The sequence below is a fragment of the Mastomys coucha genome, unplaced genomic scaffold (assembly GCF_008632895.1).
Source record: "Mastomys coucha isolate ucsf_1 unplaced genomic scaffold, UCSF_Mcou_1 pScaffold23, whole genome shotgun sequence".
NCBI classification, from domain to species: domain Eukaryota; kingdom Metazoa; phylum Chordata; class Mammalia; order Rodentia; family Muridae; genus Mastomys; species Mastomys coucha.
The window spans coordinates 104,901,191-104,927,758 of record NW_022196906.1 but is presented as its reverse complement, the minus strand read 5'-3'; the positions used below and the strand labels follow the sequence as shown (position 1 = coordinate 104,927,758).

General features: G+C 45.6%; 2 protein-coding genes and 1 long non-coding RNA gene across 5 annotated transcripts in view; 1 reads left to right on the top strand and 2 right to left on the bottom strand.

Moving 5' to 3' along the window:
* The first annotated feature begins 5,802 nt into the window (after positions 1 to 5,802).
* On the top strand, positions 5,803 to 10,088 carry Rtp3 (receptor transporter protein 3). 2 transcript variants are annotated; one of them, XM_031345484.1, is made up of 3 exons: positions 5,803 to 6,035; positions 6,545 to 6,763; positions 8,790 to 10,088. In XM_031345484.1, the coding sequence occupies exons 2-3, from the start codon at positions 6,597 to 6,599 to the stop codon at positions 10,063 to 10,065; spliced, it is 1,443 nt and encodes a 480-aa protein (XP_031201344.1). In that variant the 5' UTR covers positions 5,803 to 6,035; positions 6,545 to 6,596; the 3' UTR covers positions 10,066 to 10,088. The 2 variants fall into 2 exon arrangements, with proteins under 2 accessions (XP_031201344.1, XP_031201345.1); XM_031345485.1 differs by lacking the exon at positions 5,803 to 6,035 and having other exon boundaries at positions 6,127 to 6,763.
* On the bottom strand, positions 8,451 to 9,582 carry LOC116073515. Its single transcript, XR_004111837.1, has 3 exons — positions 9,386 to 9,582; positions 9,177 to 9,245; positions 8,451 to 9,011 (listed from the first exon to the last, which is right to left on the bottom strand). It is a non-coding gene; the product is annotated as an uncharacterized LOC116073515 (long non-coding RNA).
* Positions 10,089 to 11,599: 1,511 nt separating the features above from the next.
* The window catches only part of Lrrc2 (leucine rich repeat containing 2), a 26,083-nt gene continuing 11,114 nt past the window's right edge, over positions 11,600 to 26,568 (bottom strand). For both annotated transcript variants that reach the window (XM_031343680.1, XM_031343681.1), the window contains exons 4-9: positions 25,344 to 25,500; positions 21,825 to 21,961; positions 18,760 to 18,905; positions 15,583 to 15,738; positions 13,884 to 14,020; positions 11,600 to 13,603 (exon numbers count right to left, since the gene is read on the bottom strand). In XM_031343680.1, the coding sequence (XP_031199540.1) occupies positions 13,554 to 13,603; positions 13,884 to 14,020; positions 15,583 to 15,738; positions 18,760 to 18,905; positions 21,825 to 21,961; positions 25,344 to 25,500 (783 nt within the window). In that variant the 3' untranslated portion in view covers positions 11,600 to 13,553. The remainder of the gene's footprint in view (positions 13,604 to 13,883; positions 14,021 to 15,582; positions 15,739 to 18,759; positions 18,906 to 21,824; positions 21,962 to 25,343; positions 25,501 to 26,568) is intronic.

Here is a 26,568-nt window from a genome sequence, read left to right as displayed (position 1 = left end):
ACACACACACACACACACACACACACACACACACACACGCTTCGGAAGAACAAGGGCGGTATCAGCAAGCTGTCGTGTTTTATAAAGCGGTATAAAGCATTGGGAGGGAGCAAGTACCTTGACAGGCCCCTTCCAAGGTGTTCCCCATGCGACAGGCCTAGCATAAAAGGAAGGGGAAAGGAGGGGGACAGGGACCTGGAAAGGGGTAAAGACTTGGCAGAGGAGGGGAGAAGACTTGGGGACAGAGAACAGGAACGGAAAGGGCTGGGGTAGCTCCTTTTATATGCCCGGCTCGCACTTGGCAGGTGGCGCTGCAAGCTGTTGCTACGCAGCTGTTGGGTGGAGCCTACTGGGATTGTCCATAAACCAACACAAACCAACTGTTAAATTGGCCCTCTCCTCCCGCCCTGCTCTCTTCCGGTCTGCCCACAACACTTCCGGCGGACTATCTCCCACATCCTCATGGGATTTGTAGTTCAGCTCACCTTCTAGCCTATTGGTTGTGGAGACGGCGTTTCTCTTGGGTCTCTAGGCCTTACAGAAAAGTCACATTTAGTAAAAAAAAAAAAAAAAAAAAAAAAAAAAAAAAAAAAAACAGCAACAAACAAACAACAAAAAAATTCCCAAAGTCTGAACTAGTTAAATTCTCATTTCAAATAAGCAACTATTAGAATATGTTTTTTGGGTTTTTTTGTTTGTTTGTTTGTTTTTTCGAGATAGGGTTTCTCTGTGTAGCCCTGGCTATCCTGGAACTCACTCTGTAGACCAGGCTGGCCTCCAATTCAGAAATCTGCCTGCCTCTGCCTCCCAAGTGCTGGGATTAAAGGCGTGCGGCACCACTGGCCGGCTGCAACTGTTAGAATATGATACTGACTTTGAATTCAAATAAAATGTAAATACAACTGTTATGTGGCACTTCTACCCCAGACAGAGCCATGAAACTGATCCCAAGACCCCTTGCCCACTAATGCACCCCATTTGTGAGCCAGCTCTCCCAGCATTCACTGTAAGCATGCTGTTGCCTGCCCATGGGTAGAAAAAGTTGTATAAGACCAAGAATTTTTAAATTATGTTTTTACACATTGCTGACCATTTACAGCGGTATTGTGAAAAACAACCCGGAAACATTTCAAAGGGTCTCTGACAGGACTGACACTCACAGCACTGAAGGTCACTGTTCACTTCCTAGGGGTTTTCCATTTGGGGACTGCAGTAGCTCCAGGGCATCCTGCCTCTGAGCCGCTCCTATGGAACCTGCTCAGGTTCAGCCTTCAGTTAGCAGACGCTGTTCCACCTTGTCGGCAGAGGGAAGAATGTCCAGGGTCTGCAGTCTGCAGTTTCACACTGGTTCTGGATTGTTGGTTACACATGCCCTGACCTGGGCTGCAAATTTTATCTGAGGCCGATGGTAAGTGACTGTCAGTAAGCATATCAACAACATTTTTTCTTTTTCTTTCCTTTTCTCTTTTTCCTTTGAGAGAGAGAGAGTAGAAGAAGGAGGAGGAAGGGGGGAGGGGAAGGAGGAGGAGGGGAGAAAGAGAGAGTGAGAGAGAGAGAGAGAGAGAGAGAGAGGGAATGAATATATTATATATTTGAGGAAAAGTATGAATTTAAAAATTAATAAAACCGGGCTGGCGAGATGGCTCAGCTGGTAAGAGAACTGACTGCTCTTCTGAAGGTCCTGAGTTCGGATCCCAGCAACCACATGGTGGCTCACAACCACCTGTAATGAGATCTGACACCCTCTTCTGGTGCGTCTGAAGACAGCTACAGTCAATTACGCCGGAGCGAGCGGGGCCAGCAGAGGTGCTGAGTTCAATTCCCAGCAGCCACACACATGATGGCTCACAGTCAGCTGTACAACCATAAAATAAAATAAATCTTTTAAAAAAGTTTTAATAAAACCATCCAGTCTACAAACGGTGAGCACACGAGGAAGAAGCAGGCCACCCGCAGCCCGCTCCAGCCTTGCTGAAGCACACAGAAGACTACAGGGCTCAGAATGCCTGGGGAGGCGCAGGGGGATTCCTGCAGTGTTTTCCTGGGGCTGCCATACACATACAACCAGAATACAAAGTCCGTGCTGCCAATCAACACAGTGAGCAGAGAGAATCTTCAAGCTCTGACTCATTCATTGAACCGGCAATTGAGATAGGAATGGATCAGCATCCTCTGGACCTGCCATCCCCACGTCTCCAGCTAACAGACTTTGCAGGAAATAGCAAAATCAGTTCTACAGTATAGTCTTTATCGTCTGGTCACGGGGCTAACGGGCTCTGAGACGCTGATCTCCTTATCTACTTGTGGTCTCCACGTCTCCCTTATTACTGCCTCTCTCTATATGTCTCCCTTATATTACTGCCTCTCTCTCTGTGCAGTGGGGTTTATGTTTTCCCAAGGCCACTGACCTTTGCATTCCTCTTGAGTTGCTAAGTCAAAGGTTAACTTAGAACAAACAAATCATTGGCAAATGTCCGTGCTGAGCCATCAGCAGTGTATATGGGCACATTCCTTTACAGTACGAAATATAAATGTGCTCTTAAAGAATAGGATATAAGAGCACGTTCCACTGCCCCCGTTAGAACTAGACCACAAACTGGATGATTTAAGACAACAAAAATGTATTCTCACGGTTCTGCAAGCCAGGTGTCCAAAAGTAATCAGTCTGCAGTCCTTCTGTCCATTCGGAGGCCCTAGGAAGAAACTTCTCTTGTCCTTCATGTTCCAGGAGTTCCTTTGCTTGTGACAATCTATCTCTAGCCACTGCTTCTGTCTCTGAATGGCCTTCTCTTGTGCGTCTGTGTCACACCTCCCTCTGCCTCCCAGTGTAAAGATGCCTGCTGCTGAACTTTGACCTAAAATAGGTCAAGAAGAATCACATAACAAAGTGTTGCTTAGTGTGTCTCTTCCCAGCTTTGAGTTCCTAGCTGAGGACCTAGCCAGCTTCCCTTCTTCAACACCCAGTCATGTCTATAAGCTAACCACTCCTTATCCATCACACTGTGAACCACTGTATATCTGCTCCTAACGGCCTCGAGCCCCCAACACAAGACAACGAAGAGCAAATGAAACACAGCCCCAATGCTCCAGAACCCTCGAAAAATTTTAAATGAGCATATCTATGGTAAGTCTAGTGCTAAAAAGCCTAGTGTTAAAGAAACTCCAATTTCCAAGGGTAACATCCATTACTATTAATTGGAGCAACTGTTGGAGAGACTGGAGAGATGGCTCAGTGGTTAAGAATACTGACTGCTTTTTGAAAGGTCCTGAGTTTGGATCCTGACAACCACATGGTGGCTCGCAACCATCCATAACGAGATCTGATGCCCTCTTCTAGTGTGTCTGAAGATAGCTACAGTGTACTTACATATAATAAGTAAATAAATAAACCTTAAAAAAAACTTGGAGCAACTGTGACTGACGCCCATACTAGGAAAGGGTTCTCAGCCCCTGCAGTGAGAGTCCAACTACTCCTTCCTATGTTCCCTCCCTCCCTCCCTGGTGTACCTAGTTCTTCCCAGACTATACACAGTCTCGGGGATATCATAGTATATAGGAGATGGGAGTTAGTCAAAGAGGAGACGCCATCTCTATAGCTATGGGGAAGTTGTAACTTAGCCATTATGGAGTTGCCCAGGCTCCTGTTAGCAATTCCTCAACCATGTCACCGTAAGTAACCCCCACCAACTCAGGATAGACTCTGGGCAAAGGGTTACTTTGGTCTGTGGTTGTTGCCTTACCTAGGGTGACTAGACACTAGCTCATGTTCTAGGCTTTTCTAATACAAGCCTAGAGACACTCCTGCAATCTGTGCTCTATAGCTATACTTTGCTGTTCCTTGTCCCTGGGCACCCTATGTGGGCTAGCCTGGCATCCTTGTCCTGGTCAGGCTGTGAGTGACATGTAGTTTGGCCTTTCATGGGTCTTGTTGCTATGCTGTGTCCAGGTAGCCACAGAACTCTAAATCTTTCAAAGAAGGTCTCCTCTCAGGTCTTTAATTACATCTGAAAACACTCAAGTTTTCCACACACATTCACAAGCTGACACCTCATTTGGGATATCACAATTCAACCCACTTGGGAAAGGTCCACAAGTCCTAACCATGGGCTCAGAAGCCTGAGCTGATAAGAGAGGACTTTGGACATTGGCCTTGGGGGACACTGGGGACCCTTGGGGTGTAGGATTGCTGGCTGAGTTAAGGCTTTAGTAACATTCTAAACAAAAATTGGAGAGAGGCAGAGATTTAGTTCTGCCACCAAACTAGCTCTCCTGTATAATGCAGGAGAAGCAGCAAGCCACGAGGTGGGCAAAGGAAGGTATAGTTGAGTCTCCCTACGCATGGAGGCCCTAAATGTTATCTTGAACACAGAGTTGTTGCTCCTAAGGGGACTACCACGAGGGTCTAGCAAGCCTTTGCTTATGCTTCAGTTACCTGATCAATATGAGCGCAGTGTCATCCTTGTGACATCTACCTGTTTTCCCAGGAGAGGTTAAACCTTTGTATAAAGCTGACCTAGTTCATATTTGTGGTCATAAAAAGAGAAAGAGCTATAAGAATCTGTTCTGGTGAGGTGTGCCTTGGCAGGCCCATGCCGAAGCATCCCTTCCCCCTGAGGGACCCAGACACACACCAATATAGTATAGAATAGAGTTCATTTAGGCTAGGCAATGGTGGCGCACGCCTTTAGTCCCAGCACCTGGGACGCAGAGGCAGGCAGATTTCTGAGTTCGAGGTCAGCCTGGTCTACAGAGTGAGCTCCAGGACAGCCAGGGCTTCATAGAGAAACCCTGTCTCAAAAAAAGAAAGAAAGAAAGAAAGAAAGAAAGAAAGAAAGAAAGAAAGAAAGAAAGAAAGAAAAAAGAATAGAGTTTATTTAGGGTATGAGGAGGGGAGTTAAGAGGGTAGCAGAGGGAGAGAAAGGCAGAGAGAAGGAGAGAGTAGAGAAGTAGGGGCTGGCTATGACCACATGGAGAGAGAGGGGAAGGGAAGGGAATGGAGGAGGGTAACATAGGGGCAAGAGGCAAGGTAAAGTAGAGAAGCAGGAGTGAGAGAGAGGAGGGGGCAAGCAGCCCCTTTTATAGGGCCAGGCCTACCTGGCTGTTGCCAGGTAACAGTTGGGAGGAGCATACCTAGCTGCTGCCAGGTATCTGTGGGGGTGGAGTTTAAACAGAATACCAACAATATTCAGTTGTTGACTTATCAACAGTGAGTCCACAGCTGACACTAGAACTGGGACAAAGCTCCGCTAACACTTGTACTTTCTAGATTAGAAAAGCAGTGGCCTTCTTTCTCATGGGAACACGTTGGCACCAGCCCTAGGGACTGTCTTACAACAGTGAGACGTCTAGGAAAAGACCCCAAACATGTGAAGAGCATAGCACCATTGACCACAAATAGAGAACTCCTATTTATTGAAAGCTGGCATAAGCAACTAGGAGCAGTGATGAGAAGGACACCCCATAGCGAAAAGCTGAAAGGGAGGAGGGTCAAAAAGAAGAAACTGAACTACCTCCCCAAATGATATAGTTAATTTATAACTGAGCAAATAACATTGAGAAACTAAATGAGGGCAGGAAGAAAAAAAAATGAGTCTGACCATAAAGCTGTTGGGACATGGGGCGGAGGCGGTGGGAAGAAGCCTGGGGAAACTCTGTTTCCAAACGTCACAGGAAGCCCCTCCTCTTGTTTCCTTCTTTTCTTCCAGGCTGAGGAGCTTCCAGCTTGGGAAACAGCCAGGGCAAAAGGTCAACTGCCTACTGGGTGACAGGAAGACCCACCCTATCTGTGGATGGAGTCTTGGGGTGTAGACACTCAGAATCTTGTCTGCCTTCCATGGGGTGCTGCCTGCTCCAACTCTGAACCTCTCTGCCTAGCTCCCCTTTCCCTTTCTAGATTTGGGGTGATGGTGGACCAGCCTTCTTGGGGAGGAAGGCAATGGGTCCCAGTTGGTCTTGGGCCAGCAGCCTTCCACTCATCTAGGGACACATCACCTAATCTCCCAGGCAAGCACTGGCTACACCAACTTTGATTTCCGGTAAGTGAAGAATCTGGGTGGGCCAGAGACCTCCAAGCTCTGGCTATGGTGGGTGGGTGGGAGGAACAGCTGGATGTCTACAGATCAGCATCCTCCTGAGATACTAGGTGTGACTGAGGACATCCCAGACTGTGGGAATCCCAAGAAGACTCTTTTGCCTCAAGTAGGAGCTCAGCAGCACAAAATGTAAGGACTTTCAGACGTTAGACCCAGAAAAGGCAAGTGGAGCCTCCAACCATTTCAGAGACTCGGCCAGAGGCAGTTCACCCCTGATTTGGACTCCAGCACTTTCTCCCTCACTAGTGTACTGAGACCTTAAAAAACACAAAGCTTGGAGTTTTGGGGTTTCTTGTGGTTGTCCACTGCTGTCCTCTGACCATGGGAACAGTCTCAACTGACCTTTGTCCCTGGGACAGAAGGCTATGAACTACCATCCCAACTCAGGTGTTCAAAGGGACTGCCAGCCTCAAGCCTTGCTGTCCGAGTAGACAATTCACCTCTTGCCACAGGTCTTTCTGGGCCCAGAAGACCCTACCTCAGCCTAGGTCCAGCACTGCAGCCATGATGGAAGAAGACACAGGAGACATAGAACAATGGCAACAGATGTTCCAGGAACTGATTCAAGAGGTGAAACCTTGGCACAAATGGACCCTCACACCAGACAAGGACCTTCTTCCCGATGTTCTGAAGCCAGGATGGACACAATACCAGCAAAAGACCTTTGCCAGGTAAGGGAGGTACAATGGTATGTGTGCCAGAAGATTCTTGCTTATTTCTAACTGATTCCTCTTCTTGGCTGTCCAGGCTTGCACGCTGAAGAACACAGGAAAGAATTCCGGCTTCCTTAGGGACTGGGAATTCCCCTCCCCCATTACTGTGTGAACTTAAAACGGTGGCAGGGCACAGATTCTAAGAATCCAGGCTAGGATGTAAGACATTGTGGAAAAGGGAGGGAAGAATGGGGGAGGGAGGCTCATTTATTCAAGGGGACTTTCGGAGGCCACCCAACATTTTACACTTTCTTTTCCAGGAGGGAAAGAGGATGCCCCAAGGCCCAGGGGTAGAGGTAGGAGGGCATAAAGGGTAGTCTCCGGATCTGTCACGCCTGCTGTCACGGATCTGCTGCTGTCTATGAAGGGACTGGACCTTTCCCAGTCACGATATGTCTTGGGGGGCTCCAGAACAAAGCCTTAATTGGCTTATTTGAGAACCTGGGACTCGGGCCTGGCACACAGTGAAGCTGGAGTGCTGAGGCCAGGCCCTATCTGAGGGTGGCTGCTGGGGACTGCTCAGGCCTGTGTGCAAAACTGAGTGAGAGCAACTCCCAGTCAGTGCCTTTCGTGGGGCTCAGAGACAGCTTCTTGGCATCTCCTCTCAGTTTATTCCCATATTTGCCCTAAGATAGCAGCCTAGCATCAAAACACAGTAAAGAGGGCCCTGGGACTGTACCTCAGTGGTACCTTTACTTAGCATGAGCAAGGTCCTAGGTTCTGTGCCTAGAACTAGCCTGGGAGCTAACTCATTCTACCCATCCTTCTCCAACTTCTCACCTCAGACTGCAGATGCCCCTGTCTCAAGCGAAGTTAGGATCCACTACTAAGAAAAAAAAAAAATCCCAGGATTTAGCTGAACAATGGCTCCCGAGGTCACCTAAGCAGAGAAAGAGAAATCTCCTAGTCCTGGGAAGATCTCACTGCTGCTCAAGTCTCATTGGCCAGCAGGTCCCATGGCCCCAGCGTCACTGAATCCAGAGAGAGTTCAAGAATTATTTGATGAGCAATAAATGTCTACACCACACTGCAGTGTTCTGGCTTTGCACAACTCCTGTTCTAGACAGCACAGACTTCTTCCAGTCTTTCTTCACTGTTTCTAACAGGTATCAGAAAAACTGTTCTGCTGAGACAGGTTGTCATTCTGCACCTTGCTGAAAAGAAGCACTCAGAAATAATGTAAAATTCTCTGGTGCATGTAAGAAAAAGAATGTGTTGAGAGAGGGAGAGGGAGAGGGGGACCCACAAAAGAAGAGAAAGCTGGAAGCCATGATCTCTGGGGATCCTACAGATCATGGAAGCCCCATCCCTTACACCCCACACCTTCTCCTCCATCAAGACAAACAAAAGCAAGCAAGCTGTCTCTGTAGACAGGAGATGGCAGCTCTCTCCTGGTCTGTTTGGTGACTTACCCAGCACCCATCTATGTCCATTTGTTGATTTTAGCACAGGGTCCTCGGGGCTGTTGCAGGTATAGCCTTGAATACATTTACCTCAACATCTGAAGAAACAGTGCCTTGGGGCCCAGTGACCTGAACCCCAGTCCTAACTCTTTTTTTTTGTTTTGTTTTGTTTTTTCGAGACAGGGTTTCTCTTTGTAGCCCTGGCTGTCCTGGAACTCACTCTGTAGACCAGGCTGGCCTCGAACTCAGAGATCCGCCTGCCTCTGCCTCCCAAGTGCTGGGATTAAAGGTGTGCTCCACCACCGCCTGGCCAGTCCTAACTCTTAAGCCCCAAGTCCTGGGCATGATGTGTTCCCAGTGTGTGCTTTGCCTCTGAAATGTACACACTGGACTTAGAAAATGTCCTGGATTCCTTCTAAGTCCGATGGTTTGTGTGCTGTTTGCACAGTAGGTACCTGGTGATGGTCCCAGGGCCTGTTGGTGATACAGTGGAGAAACAGCTTCTGTCACAGCTAGCGGGAAACTCCTCCCTCTTGCATCTGCCCACAGCTCAGCTAAAACTCTGGCCCTCTCCTCCACAGGTTCCACTGCTCTTCCTGCTCTCGAAGTTGGGCCTCTGGCCGAGTCCTGATAGTCTTCCACATGCGGTGGTGTGAGAAGAAGGCCAGGGGGCGGGTGAAGATGAGGGTGTTTGCTCAGAGGTGTAATAAGTGCCCCGAGCCTCCATTTGCAACTCCAGAGTTCACTTGGGACAACATCTCAAGGATCTTGAACAACCTGCTCTTCCGAATTCTGAAAAAGTGCTATAAAGAAGGGTTTAAGCAGATGAGTGAGATTCCTTTGGTTGGGGACACCAGTCTCGAAGGACCACATGACAGCGGCAACTGTGAGGCCTGTCTGCTGGGCTTTTGTGCTCAGAATGACTTAGGTCAAGCCTCAAAACCACCAGCACCCCCATTATCTCCTACCTCCTCCAAGTCAGCCAGGGAGCCTAAAGTCACTGCCACCGGTAGCAACATTTCCTCCTCACGGGCCACCTCGAAAGAGAAGCCCCAAACATCAAAAGTGAACCCCCAAGCCAGCAACCCTACCAAGGATGACCCCAAGGTCAGCTGCACCTCAAAACCATCAACTACTCCAAGACTGACGATCCAACAGCTGTCGGTAGTAAGCTCACCTGTCCCCAGATGTGTCATTCAAATGCCTTCTTCTTCTCCCGCTCCCCTTCCTGTCATTCAAATGCCTTCTCCTGCTCCCGCTCCCGCTCCCGCTCCTGCTCCCGCTCCTGCTCCTGCTCCCCCCGCTCCAGTCGTCTTTGTCGACAACAGCAGAGCAGCAGGTATAGCAAAAAAGGCCACCAGATCTAAGACCCCGAAGGCATTGCGCTCATCCTCTTTATATGTCCCACCCATTTCCTCCTATGCTCCACCCACCTCCTATGCCCTGCCCACCTCCTCTTATGTCCCACCTACTTCCTCTTATGTCCCACCTACTTCCCCTTATGTCCCACCCACTTCCTCCTCATTTGTTGTGCCCATTTCCTCCTCATGGAGACCACCAGCAAGCACCTCTTGCCAAGTAGAGAGAGGCAGTCATATCCGCCCACAAAGCCAGTCTTCCTGCTGCGAAGGTTGCTGTGGGGCCTGCTGCGGGGCCTGCTGCGAGTGCTGCTGTAAGAGCTTCCAGGGCTGCTGTGGGATCTTGGGGAGCTGCTGTGAGATCCTCGGGCGCTGCTGCGTGGGCTGCTATGAGATCTTTGGGGGCTGCTGTGAGGCCAGCTGTAATTGCATGTCACAGAGTCCACTGTGTTGTTTGGCCTTTCTAATCTTGTTCCTGTTGCTATGGTACTTATTGTAAAATGCAATATATGAGCCTTGGGGGGAAAAAAAAAACTCTGAGTGGAAAAACAAAAAATAGGGGCTGGTGAGATGGCTCAGCGGTTAAGAGCACCGACTGCTCTTCGGAAGGTCCTGAGTTCAAATCCCAGCAACCACATGGTGGCTGACAACCATCTGTAAGGAGATCTGACTCCTTTTTCTCAAGTGTCTGAAGACAGCTACAGTGTACTTACATGTAATAAATAAATCTTTAAAAAAAAAAAGAAAGAAAAACAAAAAATATTACAACATCCCCCCCAAAAGTCACACATTGCATAATTCCCTTTATGTGAAACGTCAATAAAATCAGTAGAGTCCAGAGGTAGCTACCAGGACTGCAGCAAGGGAAAGTATAAAGCCGCTGTTTAAGCAATGTGGCCTTTGTGGAGAAGAGCAATGAAGGTATTCGGGAATTTGGTGGAAACCGTGGTCGTCTGCCAGCACTGTCTGTGCCCTAAAAGCCTCTGAGCTTTCCATCTTCAGATGGGCAGTCTCCTCAGGCTGGAGAGGTGGCAGCACCAAGGGTTGCTCCAGAAGTCCCAGCAAGTACACAGTGGTTCACAACATAATCTATAGTGGCATCTGATGCTCTCTTCTATCAGGCAGGCATATGTGCAAATAGAACGTTCATATATGCATAAATAAACAAACTTTTTAAAAAAGGATTCATTCTCTTTTCTTTGATTCCCACCCCACCCCCATGGAGCTGATTAGGCTAGGTTTGCGATTTTACAATGTAGTTAAAGTTGGTCTGGAAGTCACTGGGTGATCTAGGCTAGCCCCAAGCTCACAGCAATCCTTCTGCCTTGGCCTCTCAGGTGCTTGAATCTCAGAAATAAGCCACAATGCTCAGCATACAGTTAATTTTCTGATGTGACTTTTAACTAAATACATTTAAAAAACAAAACAAAAACAAAAATCGGAGTCTGAAGTGTTGAGGACTCAGAACCATTCGGAAGCCTTGAACCTGGGATCTCCTTAGCAAGTTCTGCACGGACTTTCCGCAGTCAGTCTGGTAGGGTTTGACACAGGAGTAGTAAACTGAACACCTAGGTTCTCAATAGTCTCCATGCAGCTACTGAGTGATGGGGACAAGAGACTGGAGAGAGAGAGAGAGAGAGAGACGGGAGACAGGGAGGGAGAGGGGGAGAGAGAGACCTTTAAAAGTCCAATTAGGGAGCTGGGGAGAAGTCTCAGCTGAAAATGCCGCTCAGGTACAAGGACCCAAGTTCAGATCCGCAGCATGAGTGAAAAGCAAGGCATGAAGTCAAGTAGTCCCTCCTGCGCAAGCGCGGGGGTGGGGTGGGGGATGGAGTGCTGAGATGGGCAGATCCCAGGCAGTCACTGGCCAGTCAGTGTGGCCAGAACAATAATCTACAAGTTCAGCGAGAGACACTGTGTCAATAATAAGACTAGTAACAAACAACAAAGTGGTGAAGTAAGAAAGACACCGGTGTCTACCTCTGGGACAAACACATACCACACACAGGAACACAGGTGGAACAAGGCTTTGACTCAAAGGCTAGGTTTTATTAAAACAAAACTTACGTAAATTATGAACAGTCTATTTGTGTGAAATTCTATACTTCCATCTTTTCACATTTAGTTTTCATATCTTGATATAAAGCGTGTACTTGAGTATGGAATAAAATCCCACAGTCATTCGAATAGGACTAATCAATTTGAAACAGTGTTGGGAAGAAAGACGCTTTGTCCGTTCGCCTACCTCTGGACAGTTTGCTTTCTGTTGAAGTGACGCTCTACTGAGACAAGGATAAAAAAAACGCTTGGGCCTAGTTCAAACTAGCGACAGGCAAAAGATGAAAGTACTGAAGTACCAATAGCAGTCTTTCTTCTTTCCACTGTCTGTAAGTGTGGGTATGTGTTGAGTGTCTTTGCATGTGTGTGGGGTGCACCTGTGTGTGTGAGTGTGTCCGTGGAGAGACCAGAGTTTGGATCATCCTTTAGCATCTTCCCACTTTATTTACTGAGTCTGAATCTCCTATTCAAAACAACAGCTTCCGGTAGGCTTGGCCAGCTCGCGAATTTGTACTGGGCACCCAGACTGGAATTGCAGGTGAGCCACCAGGTTTTTAGATGTGGGTAGCAACAGCTTTAAGCACCGTCCCAGCCTTAGTAACCCTTTTGTTTTAGGTTTTGTTTGTTTGTTTTTTAATTGTGTGTTATGTGGTAACCTTTTTTAAATTATATGATTCTGAGAGCAAATCAGTTCTTCGGGTTAAAAAAAAAGTAAAAACCATCCATTTGTTTGTTTGTTTATCCATTTGTTTGTTTATTCATTTGTTTGTTTTTTAATCACAATGTCCTCCCACCCCAACCTAAGAGGTTAGGCCTTGCTGTGCAGTATGGTAGCCACAAGTGACTATTTAAGTAAATTACATTTAGTTTTTGAAGCTTGTCAGACACTACGTGCTCCATCCTTGGACTCTAGCATCTAACAACACGGACACAGAATGTTCTCCCCACTGTGAGGGCGCTGCACTGGGCTACATCCTGAAGGAGCACACTCATATACAAACAAGTAATACACTTGTATCTCCCTCTTCTCTTCAGAACAGCCAGCCACTTCCTGTTTGTTTTAGCCTAAGATACCAGTAGAAAAATAGAAGCTTTATACAGTTCTTCAAGAACACAGAGCTCCAGAAGAGAGCCATTAACATCCCAGGGGCTCCTGCCAGCCCACAGCTGCCCTCCAGTGGGCAGAGCCCTCCTGTGACTCCCATGTAGAAGCCATCAGTGTGGTCTCCACACTCTTCCCAGCACCTACAGCAATGAGCCCTGAAGGCACTCCTCGGCCCTTTGTCTGAGGACCACCAGGTGACCGTGAGGACCACCAGGTGACCAAGACAAGTCCAAGCAGAGTATTCAGATCTTCCCAGGCTCATGCTGTCTGAGCATCTAATGTCGGATGCTCTACCTATACCAGCCTTTCTTTCTGCCCTCCAGACCCAAGGTAGACCTTCAGGCTCTCCTGAGAGTCAAAGTACAGCTTGAAACATACTTGCCAAAATGAATCTGAAAGGTGGAAATAGCAACTTGTTTAGGCTCAAGGAGTGTTATTCTCTAAAAATAAAAATAAACAGTATACTGAAACATTTTCAAGGCGGTAAATTCTCTATTTCATCCACAACCCTCTAGCCCTTGATTCCTGAACATAATGCATCCAATTTCAAAACTTGTTCTGTATGTTTTAATTTTTTAAGTGATGTGTTTCCTAAAATATTAAATATGCAGTATTTAGAACAAGTATATGCATAAGTGCTAACATTAATATATAAGCAACTTTATCAGTAATTTGAATGTTACTTTTCTTAACAGTGATGACAGTAGTTTCTAGACTTTGTCCCTTAAGCACAAGCTGCAATTCCAATGAGAGGTAACACGTATACAAAGATTCAGAGCACGGGGCAGTAAGATTTTGTGGTCTTCCGGTGCTGGTGGACTGAATCAAAGCTGAAGACTGAACGACACTTTGGTGGTGTAACTGGGAACAGCTTCTGCAATACGGAAAAAATATAAATACATACTTAGATATTTAGTTACTTATTTCCGTGTGTGTGTGTGTGTGTGTGTGTGTGTGTGTGTGTGTGTGGTTTTTCAAAACAGAGCCTCTCTGTGTGGAGCTGGACCAGGCTGGCCTCGAACTCACTGAGATCTACTTGCCTTTGCCTCCCGAGTGCTGGGATCAAAGGCGTGCGAGCTATCATTTTGGTTCACAAATAGCCACAAATTTTTTTTTTTTGTCATTTTAGATGGTTTTACATAGTCCCAACTCACCTCTTTCTTTCAGGTCTTCAATATATGCCTTCATAAATTCCTTATCAAAATGCTGGCGGTCCTGTTCACTTTCTACTGTGTCTTCAGTGTCTTGACATTGGGTCTTATCAATGGGATTGTCCATAAGGCTTATAAATCTGTAGGAAAAGTCCAGAAAGTACACACATTTACTGGGAATGTTCAACAGCAAAACTCCACTTCTGTGTGTTGGAGACGTGACTCTGCAGTCAAGAGCCCTGCCTGCTCTGCCAGAGGACCTGGGTTTGATTCTCAGCAGCCACATACTGGTTCACAACCACCACATGGAACTTCGGTTTCACGGTATCCAGCGCCCTCTTCTGAGGGTACCAGGTGTGCACATAGTTATACATGCACACAGGCAGGCAAGCAAAATGCACACATAAAATAAAATAAAGACATCTTTTTATAAAGTAAAATTAAAGGAGGGAGAGGCAGGTAGATCTCTGTGAGTTCAAGGCCAGCTTGGTCTACAGAGTGAGTTTTGGGGTAGCAGGGATATATTTAAATATATATATTTACTCCTTAATTACTTTCTTAGCAGCATTTACAGAGTATGAAGGTATTTTCCTTCTGGAACAGTAGTTTCTTTAACACATCCATTCATTCATTCTCCCTTTTCTCCACTGAGCCACACACGCTCAGTGGAGAAAAGGGAGAATGAATGAATGGGCCCAATATTGGGGATTGGGGGGGCTGGAGAGATGGGTCAGCGGTTAAGAGCAGTGACTGCTCTTCCAAAGGTCCTGAGTTCAAATCCCAGCAACCACATGGTGGTTCACAACCATCCATAATGAGATCTGACTCCCTCTTCTGGAGTTTCTGAAGACACCTACAGTGTACTTATGTATAATAATAAATAAATCTTTTTTTTTTTAAATCAATACTCAGGGGCTGGGCATGTGGCTCAGTTGGCAGACAGTCTCCCTAGCATGCGTACAGTCCTGGTTCTGATCCCTAGCATCACATAAACTGAGCATGCTCGTACTTCCAATACTCGGGTGGTGAAAGTAGGAGGGTGAGGAGTTCAAGGTCATCCTCTACGGTGCAGTGAATTTGTGGCTGAGCCACAGGAGACCCTGTCTAACAGAAATTAAGAGACGCACGTCAGCCAATCAAAATTCCCTTTTTCCTCTATCTTGTTCTCAATACACCATCCAAGAATTTTGGTCTTGGCCTCTGCATAATGATAAATGAAGATGTATGGGAAGGTTCCCGAGGGCACAGCCTTCTGCCTTTGTTTTCTTCTGTCTGCTCGGGAGAGGGCAGGACCTTACCCCATTAGAGCCTCTGCATAGATGGCTGTCTTTGTTTTGGGGTTCACTGAGGAAGTCAGACAGACGGTGCAAGCAGAAAGGATTCCTTGAACAGTGTCTGCTCTATCCAGGGCAACCGGGATGTGACAAATGAGAGGTCTAGCCTGTGCCCCCACCTCACGCGGTCCGATAGCAAGTGGTGTTTGTAGCTCTATAAATGTAATGATTATACTCCTCAGGGCATTCGATAAACAAACCACTTAACATCCTGTAGAAAGTGGAGCAAGTCAGATTTTCAGGAGTATGAGGATCATCTAATCGGGCTCTAATCTAATCTAATGCCCTGGACGGAACCAGAGGTGATGGGCTCTTGCCCCTGTGCAGGGGTGCAGATCCTGGGAGCCCTCCGTTTGCAGCATACTCACTTCAAAGGCGTGGAGGCATCGCAGAGGGCGGTCGGGAGCTCCACCAGGTGATCCCCACTGACAACCAGCAAGGTGAGCTTTTTGAGGTTGAGCATGGCTTGAGGAAGGTAGGTCAGCTTGTTTTTATACAGGAGAAAACCTTGTAGCTCTTCCAGCCTGCGGAGAAACGAGAGCTCAGGACAGACTCCACCCCACAGGGAACTACAGCCCGTTGTTCCCGCAGGGATAGCCACGTTCCCACAGGGAAAGCCAGCTCAGCTTATTTACCACCAAACGTGTGCAACCACGACCTTATGCTTCACATTTACACAAAGTTAGGATTTAAAAAAAATGCATGAAACTATGTAGATTTTATTTTTTATTGATTTAAACACAAACAAGTGTCCCCTGGCCTCCTTAGCCCAGGGAAGCCAGCATTCACTCCTCATAGGCCCGAGGGTAGAGTGATATTCTCTGGAATGACGCTCCGGCCTAAGCCACCACCCGTCTGTAAACCCTAGCAGTTTAATTACATTTTCATAGTATCAGTGTAAACTCCAAAAATATATGGGTTGTTTTTCAACCATTAAGCCCAACCCACTTTTCCAGGCCCCACAATAAGAAGCCTAATAATATCAGTGGCACAAATGAATGAATGAGTGGATGAATGAATGTATCTATCTATCTATCTTACATGTTTCAGTCCAATAATAACTATTTAAAGAACAGGCTATATTTTACATTTTATTTTTATTTGTGTGTAGGCACATGCTTAATAGTATCAGTGGCAGGAAAGAATGTATAAATCAACTTATAGTATATGTTTTTTAATTACATGTATGTGAGAGCAGGTACCTAGGGAGGCAAGAGTGTTAGATCCCTGGAACTGGAGTTCCAGGTAGTTATGAATTTCCCAGTGTGGGTGGGTGCGGGGAGCTGAACTCAGGTCCTCTGGCATAACAGTTAAATATTCTTTTTTCTTTATGTTTCTTTTGTTGTCTTTTGTTTTTTGTTTGTTTGTTTTGTTTTGTTTTGTTTTTCAGTCTTTCGAAACAGGGTTTCTCTGTGTAGCCCTGGCTGTCCTGGAACTGACTCTGTAGACCAGGCTTGGACTCAAACTCAGAAATCCGCCTGCCTCTGCCTCCCAAGTGCTGGGATTAAAGGCGTGTGCCACCCCTGCCCAGCCCTTTGTTGTTTTTTTAAAGACTGGGTCTCTTTATGAAGTCCTGGCTGTCCTGGAACATGAAATGAAGAACAGAGTGGTCTTGAACTCACAGAAATCCTCCTGCCTCTGTCTCCAGAGTGCTGGAACTAAAAGTGTATGCCACCGCATCTGGCTACACTGGCTATCTTCATAGCCAGGCTACCTCTCCCCCTTTACTCTCTCTCTCTCCCTTTTTTTTTCATTTTAAATTACACGCACTTATGTGTATCTGTACGTGAGGAGGTACGTCAGAGTACAGCTGCCTAGCGAGTCAGGTCCTATGGAGCTGGAGTGGCAGGCAGGTGTGAGCCATCTGATGTGGGTTCTAGGGACAGAACTTGGGTCCTCTGCAAGAGTACTTGGCCTTAACCACTGAGCCATCTGACCAGCCCCTTCATCTTGTGTTCTGAGCCAAGGTCTCTCATCCAATCATGTGATTGATAACCAGCTGGCTAGACTGGTTGCCACAAGCTCCTGGGAGTTGCCTCTCTTTGCCCGCAAGAACATGAGGGTTACACTTGGGAGCAGACACACATGGCTTTTACAGGACTGTTGGGGACCCAACTTGCATCCTTGCACTTACAGAGCAGACACTTCACCTGCTGAGCCATTCCGCCAGTACATAACAATTGTTTTTTAAAAATGAAATAGCTACATGGATATAATTTAACAACATAACTACCGTGTCAATTCTGTTTAAAGTTATGCACCTTAAATTAATAAATAAAAAGTAATAAAACATTTCCCTCACTGGTGTTCTTCTAAGCAGAGTGATGTTTCTATACATAATACATTCTCTTTTCAATGTCTGTAAAGTAAAATTAACAATGTTATTCCATGAAAGGTGAAACCTAGTCCAGAAGCTCACATCGGGGCTAGAGAGATGGCCTCAGAGGTTAAGAGCACTGGCTGCTTGTCCAGAGGTCATGAGTTCAATTCCCAGTGGTTACATGGTGGCTCATAACTATAACCATCTGTAATAGGATCTGATGCCCTCTTCTGTCATGTAGACATATATGCAAATAGAGTGCATACACACACACACACACACACACACACACACACACATATACATATATCGATCTTTACAAAATCTTAGTGCCGAGGAAGCTGAGTCAGGAACATTGTGAGTTCTGAGCCCGTCCAGACTATAGAGTAAGCCCCTATGTCAAAAATCAAAAAATAAAGAAAACAAAAATCTCTTTGAAGCTGTTTGCGCTGGCATATGCTTATGGATCCAGGACTTGGGAGGTTAAGGCAGGAAGACCATGAGTTTGAGGCTAACCTGGGCTACTTTGCAAGACTCTGTTTCAAAGGAAGGGAGAGAAAGAAGGCGAAGTGGGACAGCTCAGCAGGGAAGGGTGCCTGCCACCAAGACTGACAACCTGAATTTGGTCTCCTGGACCCACATGGTGGAGGGATACCAAATCAGCTCCCACAAGCCAATATCTGACTTCTATTCCCAACCATGCATGTGCACACGCGCACACACATACACATACATTCGTGCACTCACTCTCGGTTTTTAAAAAATCAAGTGTGGTGTTGTACACCTTTAATTCCAGCACTTAGGAGGCAGAGGCAGATAGATCTTTCCAAGTTCAAGATCAACTAGGTCTACATAGTGAGTTCCAGGCTAGCCTGGGCTAAAAGGGGAGAACCAGTCATTACATAAATAAATAAACAGGTAGTTAAATGGATGATGGATGGGTGGATGGATGATGGCTGGATGGCTGGATGATGGATAGATGGATGATGGATAGATGACTGAAACAAATCAAATTTTCCAAGACAATGAAGATGTGTTCAAATGCATACATGCACATATGTGTAATACACAAATGGAAACTGCCTTATTCTATCATTTCCTAGAAACAAACTGGAAAACTAGTTGATTTCAAAGAATATTTTATGTGCGAGCATATCTAAATGCTAACAATCTCAGTGTGTTAGTAATCCATTCATATACCTCACCTTAGAATGCAAGTAGCTACCTGTCTATATCTTGTGGCAGGTCACTCAGGTTATTGCTGCTGATATCCAGCCACTGCAGACGACACATCCGCAGGACACAGATCGGAACACTGGAGAACTTGTTCGCGGAGATATCCACAAATGTAACTTGCTTCAAATTACTTAACTAGAAAGGAGTAAGAGAACATTCTAATTACGCTCTGTGACAGTTAACCCTGGTTGGTAAGTTGACAGGATTTAGAATCACCATGGAAACCAGTCTCCAGGCACATCTATCTGGGAGGGAGGGACTGTGTAGACTGAGTTAAAACCCACCTCACCTGTGGCTAGGCTGCCATGATCCCTGGGCTGGGGTCCTAAGCTGCACAAAAAGGAAAAGCAAGCCGAGCATCAGCACCCATCGCTCTCAGCCTGACACAGTAGGAGTGACTGCCTCAAGCTCCCGCTACCACAGCTTCCTGTCATGATCGGGTGGTACCCTGGAGGTGTAAGCCAACGGAAAGCCCTCCTTCCAAGAGCTGCTTTTGTCAAGTGCTTTGTAATGGCATGAAGACATGTCACTAATACACCCTGTGAAAATGGGAATTAAGTTCAACTAATAATGTTTGTTTCTCAGAAGCATCCGTGAGTATATGTATCACAGACCAGACCCACTATGTGTTCCAGAGCACCTACTGTAAGGCATTCACTGTACTTCCTGCTGGGATACTAAAGTAAGAAGCACACTATGGCTGTCCTTGGGGAGCTGATATCTTCACAAGTAAGCAAAGCAACCAATGCAGGTAGTAAGGATTGACAAGTCTCAAGCCAGGCGGTGGTGCACACCTTTAATCCCAGCACTTGGGAGGCAGAGGCAGGCGGATTTCTGAGTTCAAGGCCAGCCTGGTCTACAGAGTGAGTTCCAGGACAGCCAAGGCTACACGGAGAAACCCTGTCTCAAAAAATAAATAAATAAATAAAAATTGACAAGTCTCAATTTTGAGGAAATGAAGAGTGAATTTGCCCAGCAGCATGATGGAGTGGTGGCCAAGGGTCCGAAAGGATTTCACGGAAGACAGAAAACTAGAATTGGGTCTCTCAGGATGGGAAGCGGCATGTGTAAAATTACAAAAGACAGGGAGTTAAAGGATAGAAATCATGTGATGCATATATTTTTGGGTTCTTTTTTTTTTTTTTGAGACAGGGTCTCACGTGGCCCAGGCAAGCCTCCAACTTCCTATGTGACTTAGGATTCTCTGAAACTTCCTGATCCTCCTGCCATCACCTTCAGGTTCTGAGGTTGCTGGCTTGTGCCACCAAACCCAGTTTTCATAAAATTCTGTGGAATCATCAAGCCTACCCAAGGCTTTGCACATCCTAGACAGGGGCTCTACCAAATGAGCAACAACCCTAGCCCTAGAAATCCTATTAAAGGAAGATGAAGCAACAGATCTCAATCGTGCATATTTTTATTTTATGCATATTTAATAGATGATACCTGTTATCTAAAGTAGAGATCTTGATTTACTATCCACTGAGATGAGGCTGGAAATAAAGGAATCAATCTTTTCTCAAATAGTCCTAACTGACTGACATGGTCCTGCAGATACAACTTCAGAGATGGACCACCTTTAAAAACAGTCATTAGATTCATTCTGTATTCATGGAAAAACATGATTTTTAAATGATCATCTGGGCTGGAGAGGTGGCTCAGTGGTTAAGAGCACCGACAGTTCTTCTGAAGGTCCTGAGTTCAAATCCCAGCAACCACATGGTGGCTCATAACCATCCATAAGGAGAGATCTGACTTCCTCTTCTGGAGAGTCTGAAGACAGCTACATTGTATACATATAATAAATAAATAAAGTTTAAAAAAAGATCATCTGATAAAGTGGAGCAGAGGAAAAATGAACAATTTTTTATCACCAAATTAAACTCAAGGGATATCTTGTGCTAACAGAAAGGACCACCGTACCCTGCTGGGAATGGTTGTTGCTTGCAAAGGCTGTCACAAAGCGCTGGCTTTCCTGAACACTGCTGAGTGCGAGGCGGTGGTAACCAGCCTCTCAAGCTCACCCGAATGAGCTTGGCACCATCTGCTGCTCAGATCTGCACATGCTTTGATGCTCCAGTCCACGACTCCATCTCCACTCAGACCTCCAGAGTGGTGGTGAGTTACGTCATCTTTCTCTGTCTTGCTCTCATGTCCCTTATGCAATGCTTAGACAAATCCTTCAGGGAACACTCTGTCTCTGCCTCTGTATCTGACCTACGTTTCTTTTTGTCCCGTCATACCCTAGTTCAAGACCTTGCCGCCAGTCATTTGCACTTAGACAATCCTTTCTTTTAATTCTCCAGACTTTAACGAGGTAGACTTTCTGTGCCATAAAACACATCCATCACAGATGTACAGTGGACCATAACTCAATTTCAGGATATCTCTGTATCTATGCTCAGATTTTCTTCCTCCTATGGTAATGAAACATACATTGTATCCCTACAAGTTTTTCTTTCTGGAAAGTTCAGGTAACATTCTTTTAAGTCTGGTAGTCCTCATATTCTTCATTTATGTCATAATATATATGGAGTTTAGGCGAGGGTTTTAATTTTCCCTGGACCCTTTATTGAATCGGTTGTCCTTTCTTTACTGAATTATCTAAGTGATTCTGTTGAAAATTCAGTTGATTGTAAATATAACAGAGTTAGACATGGTGATGCACACCTTTAATCCCAGTATACACAGAAAGTTTCAGATCAGCAAGAACTATATAGTAATAGTCTACCTCAAAATAAAATTATAGTATATATGTAAATATAGAGGTTTGACTCTGCAATCTCAATTCTGTCTCATTTTTCTGTCTGTCGTCTGTCTTTACGTTAATTCTTTGCTGTGACTTTATATCAAGTTTTGAAACTGCATCTCTAGTTTTATCCTATTTCAAAGTTGCTTGACAACTCATATTTTCACATAAAGCTTAAGAACAACCTAGCAATAAAACAACAACAACAACAACAGAGGTTTTAGTAAAGGCTTCTCCCAGGACAGAGTACTTCATGTCACAAGTTAAATAAAGCAAGTCAGAGGGCAGACATGCTTGTTTCTTACTTCAAAGGGGAGCTCCGTCAGGTCCAGATTCCCAGAACAGTCCAGTTTCTCTAGATTCTCACAGTCTCCTAGCTCCGGGGGAATACTTCTCAAATGGTTGAAACTCACATTGAGTTCTTTCAGGTTCTTCAAGCGACCTGGCAACACAAAATGTCAACCTCCATTGAGTAGGTTCTTCAAAGTCTTTTTTTTTTTACACGAGTATTTTATTTATACAAGTACATTGTAGCTGTCTTTAGACACACCAGAAGAGGGCATCAGATCCTATTATAGATAGATGGTCGTGAGCCACCATGTGGGAATTGAACTCAGGACCTTTGGAAGAGCAGTCAGTGCTCTTAACTGCTGAGCCATCTCTCCAGCTCCTCAAAGTCTTTTAAAAACAGAAACAAGCTGGGCATGGTGGCACAGCCCCATAAGCTCAGCATTCAGAAGACAAAGAAAGGCAGATCTCTGTGACTTCAGTCCAGTCAGGTCTGCACAGTGAAACTCTCAAAAACAAACAGAACAGAGAGAAACCTTCACCTAATGACAGGGAGCCCAGACATGTCAGTGAGCGCCCCTATTTGTAGTACTGAAACTACGAAAGCAGAAAGATCACAGTTGTGCTCAATGAGCCCATCTCAAAAAGGTCTGTGAGGTCTGTACCTGTCTCAAAAAGAAATTCGAAGAGAAGGAAAAAACAAAACAAACAAAACAAAAGCAACAACAACAACAACAAGAGGTATAGAGACATAAAGCAATTCTGTGTTTGTATTTTGAGTGTTCTTCATTAGCTGTCTGCTCATCTGAGGCACTAGTCCCAGCATTCCATGGTAGGAGCCGGGTTTGCTGCTCGGTTTCACCTCCCTGGTGACACTAACGTTAAGGCGTGCATTAGCTACTTTTCCGTTGCTGTAATAAAATATCATGACCGAAAGCAACTTGAAGATAGTTCAAGGTTGCAGGGACAGCTCGGTGCTTATGAGCACTGGCTGCTCTTCCAGAGGTCCTGGGTTCATCTCCCAGCATGCACGTGGCAGCTAATAACCCACTATAACTCCATTTCTAGGGGATCCAACACCCTTTTCTGGCCTCTTCAGGTACGGCATGCATATGGCACACAGTCACATGTTCAGTAAAAAGCACTGATATACATAAATAAAATGTTTAAAAACAGAAAGGGGAAAAAACAAAAGGCTTATTTTGGCTTATAGTTCCAAAGGGAGAATCCATAATAGCAGAAAGAGCAAGACTCAGAAGCAGGAAACTAGCTGAGCACACGTCCTCCCACTGCAGGAAGTAGAACAAATCTATAGATTCTCAAAGCCCGCACCCAATGGCGTACTTCCTCCCACAGGGCTCCACTTCTTGCAAACAGCGCCACCAACAGGCACCAACCTTCCTCACTCAAACCACCTCAAGGCATGAAGGGGATCTGTCCTCCGAATAGCCTGGGTCAAACCAGGCATCCTTGGTGTGCAAACCCCATGAGGTGCAAATCACAGGCCCTGATGGTGGATCGCTGCAGCTCCTAGGATAGCAGAAACTGCAGTGCCTATTGTCTGACAGGGCATGAGCTAGATACAGAAATATGCACAAAGTTCTGCGAGTGTGATAATGAACACACAGTTTACAGATCCCATGTAATGCACCATTCATCTTTTACATCTGCATTCTTTCAATTATCATATGTCATGCTTCCCAAAGAATATATAAGTCAAATATATATAAGTCAAGCGGGGTGTGAACACATCCAAGAGAACAGAACTTTTCCAGAATGATCAAGAAAATGCTATATTCTAGTTCTGATTCTATCTTAATATTAATTTTATTTTATTTGTATGTGTATGTGTGTGTACCACATACATGCAAGAGTCTTCGGTGTTAGAAGAGGATCTCAGATCATCCCTGAAACCGGAGTTACGGGCAATTATGGATTGCCATGTAGGTGCTGGGAATGAAACCTAGATTCTCTTAGCTGCTGAGCCATCTCCCAGTCACCCTAAGTCTGATCCTTGTTTGAAAATATAGGTAGCCAGCTCCAGCCAAGAAACTAGCAAAAGAATAAACACATAATAATAGTCCGAATAGGCCTTTGAATAACAGAACTAGGTGCCTAATACTTCAGTGTTGATGAATTTTCCCAGCTTGTACAGCACAAACTCCATACTACAGTTAAAGAAATACAAGAGCTGGTTGGCCGAATGATTGGCCAACCCTCACACTGGCCTCCTGTGATGACCTTGCATGCTGCTCTGTCCCCTCTCCCCCTCCCCCCACTCAAGTGCCTATCAGTGCTGGGGGCACACGAGAATTTTGTGGGGAATTTTTAAAACACCAGTGCCTAATTGAGGTGTGGTGATGAGTGTCTGCTAGCTCAGTACTTAGGAGGCTGAGGCAGGCAGATCAGCACGTAGGAATCTGAGGAGGGTTTGCTGAGGTCAGTGCTCTCCTTCCCCCACGTGGGGACTGGGGGCTGAAGTCACTTGTCAGTACCTTTATCTGTTGAACTGTCTTGCCAGGACACCTTGTAATCATCCCACACTGCGAATAACAAAGTAACAGGCCAGACAAGGCCTCTGATATGATAAACTGTCCAATGACTCTCCCATCTAGTGTCCTAGGACATGTGAGAGTGGGACTAGTCCCAGGAATGTTCAGCCTTCTGACACTGGGACATGGCAATGCCATCTGCAAAGTTCAAGAATCAAGCGGTGAAGTTTAAAAAAAATAAATAAATCTCATAGTGTTTTTAAGTAAGTTTTTGATTTTTGTCTTGGACCACATTCATGGCTTTCCTGAGCCTGGTGTAGCCCAAAGGCCAGGAGCTGGACACATACATGTTTGTTCCTCAGACCCCAAGAGAAAGACATCAATAACCACAGACAATGAAATGATCAAAAATTATTATTAAATGTTGGCCGGGCATGGTGGTGCATGCCTTTAATCCCAGCACTCAGGAAGCTGAGGCAGGCAGAACTTTGTAAATTCAAGGACAGCCTGGTCAACAAAGTGAGTCCAGGACAGCCAGGGCTCTGTTACACAAAGAAACCCTGTCTCAAAAACAAAAACAAAAACAAACCATTATTAGATGTTGATCAATCAATACTACATAAGCTAAACTAAACATGTCAATGGATGACTATACTGCCACGGTATATTTTATCCTACGTTTACAATAATCTTGTTATTAATGTGTCTCTGCTACTCTGCCTCCCAAGTGCTAGGATTAATCATGCACCACCACACCTGGCAGCCAACGTTCTGGAAGTATTGCTCACTCATATGACTTCAGTTTTCTAAGCAACTGCCAAATATCTATGGATGCTGAATCATGAGGTAGATCATGGTACTTTATGTCCCAAAGGGGACAAAGCCACGGTGAACCAGCAGCTCTGGGAACAGGCAAACCACTGAGGAACACTGAGGAGCAGAAGGAAAAGGAAATGGGGTGTTCGCACTGTGTCACCTGCCAATGACCTGCCTCCTGCCTGCTCACCGCCAACAATGACCAGAAATTCCTGCCAACGAACCTACCGATTTCAGCTGGAAGGCACGTGATTTGGTTTTTTGGCAAATCCAAAATTTTCATCGATTGAAACAGCTCGATGTAGGTCGGAATGATCTGAATGAGGGTGCTGTGAATGTACCATTCTTTGAGGTGTGTCTGCTCCTTCAGCGAATCAGGCAGCTCCTGGAATAGAAGGAGGAGCATCAGTCAGAGGCAGCTCCTCAGTGTGCCCCAAGCCTGACGAGCCAAGTGTGCCCCAAGCCTGATGGGCCAAGGATTTACTCAAAATATGAAAGGCATGTAAGACCATCAGACCCAAACTGCGGCCATTTCTACAGAAGCCAAGAACAGTTGTCATTAATATCACAATATCACACCAGCCTTATTTCAATATTAAAATCAAATCCTAGTCAGGTCTAGTGGTGCAGGCCTGGAAGTTCAACTGTTTGGAAGGTTGAGGTAAGAGTATCATAAGTTCAAGGCCAGCCTGGACAATTTAGTGAGAGCCCGTCTCCAGATATAGCTAACTATACAAACTATTTAATGTATATAGTTATCAAAATAATGGAAGAGGCCTGGGTTCAGTTCTCAGCACCCACGTGCTGGCTCACAACCATCTGTAACTCCAGTCCCAGAGGACCTGACACTTTCTTTAGATCTTTATGGGTACCAGACATCAATGTGGTACATTTACATACATGCAGGCAGATTACCCATGCACATAAAATCTCAAAACAATTTTTATAAAAAGGTAACCTTCCAATTCAGTAAGAAACCTTGTCTCAAAAAAATAAAGTGATCTGGGTGTGGTGGTGGTAGACATCTTTAATAGCATCGGCAGAGGTTGGTGGATTTCTCTAAGTTTGAGGCCAGCCAGCCTGGTCTACATAACAAGTTCCAAAATAACAACAACAACAACAATAACAATGTCAGCTGTATGTGGTGGTGCATGCCTTTAGTCCCAGCATTCACAGGCAAAGGCAGACCGATCTCTGAGTTGGAGGCCAGCCTGGTCTACAGAGCAAGTGACAGCCAGGGGTACACAGAAAAGCCCTGTCTCAAGGGGAGGGAGGGGGAGAAAGCAAAAAAAATAAGTTGAAGGGTCAGTGGAATGGCTTACCAAGTAAAGGTACTTGCCACAGCCTGACAACCAGAGTCCAGAAACCAACATGGGGGACAGAAAGAACCACCACTCCAAAGTTGTGTACATACTCATATCTCTCTCTCTCTCCCTCTCCCTCTCCCCCCTCC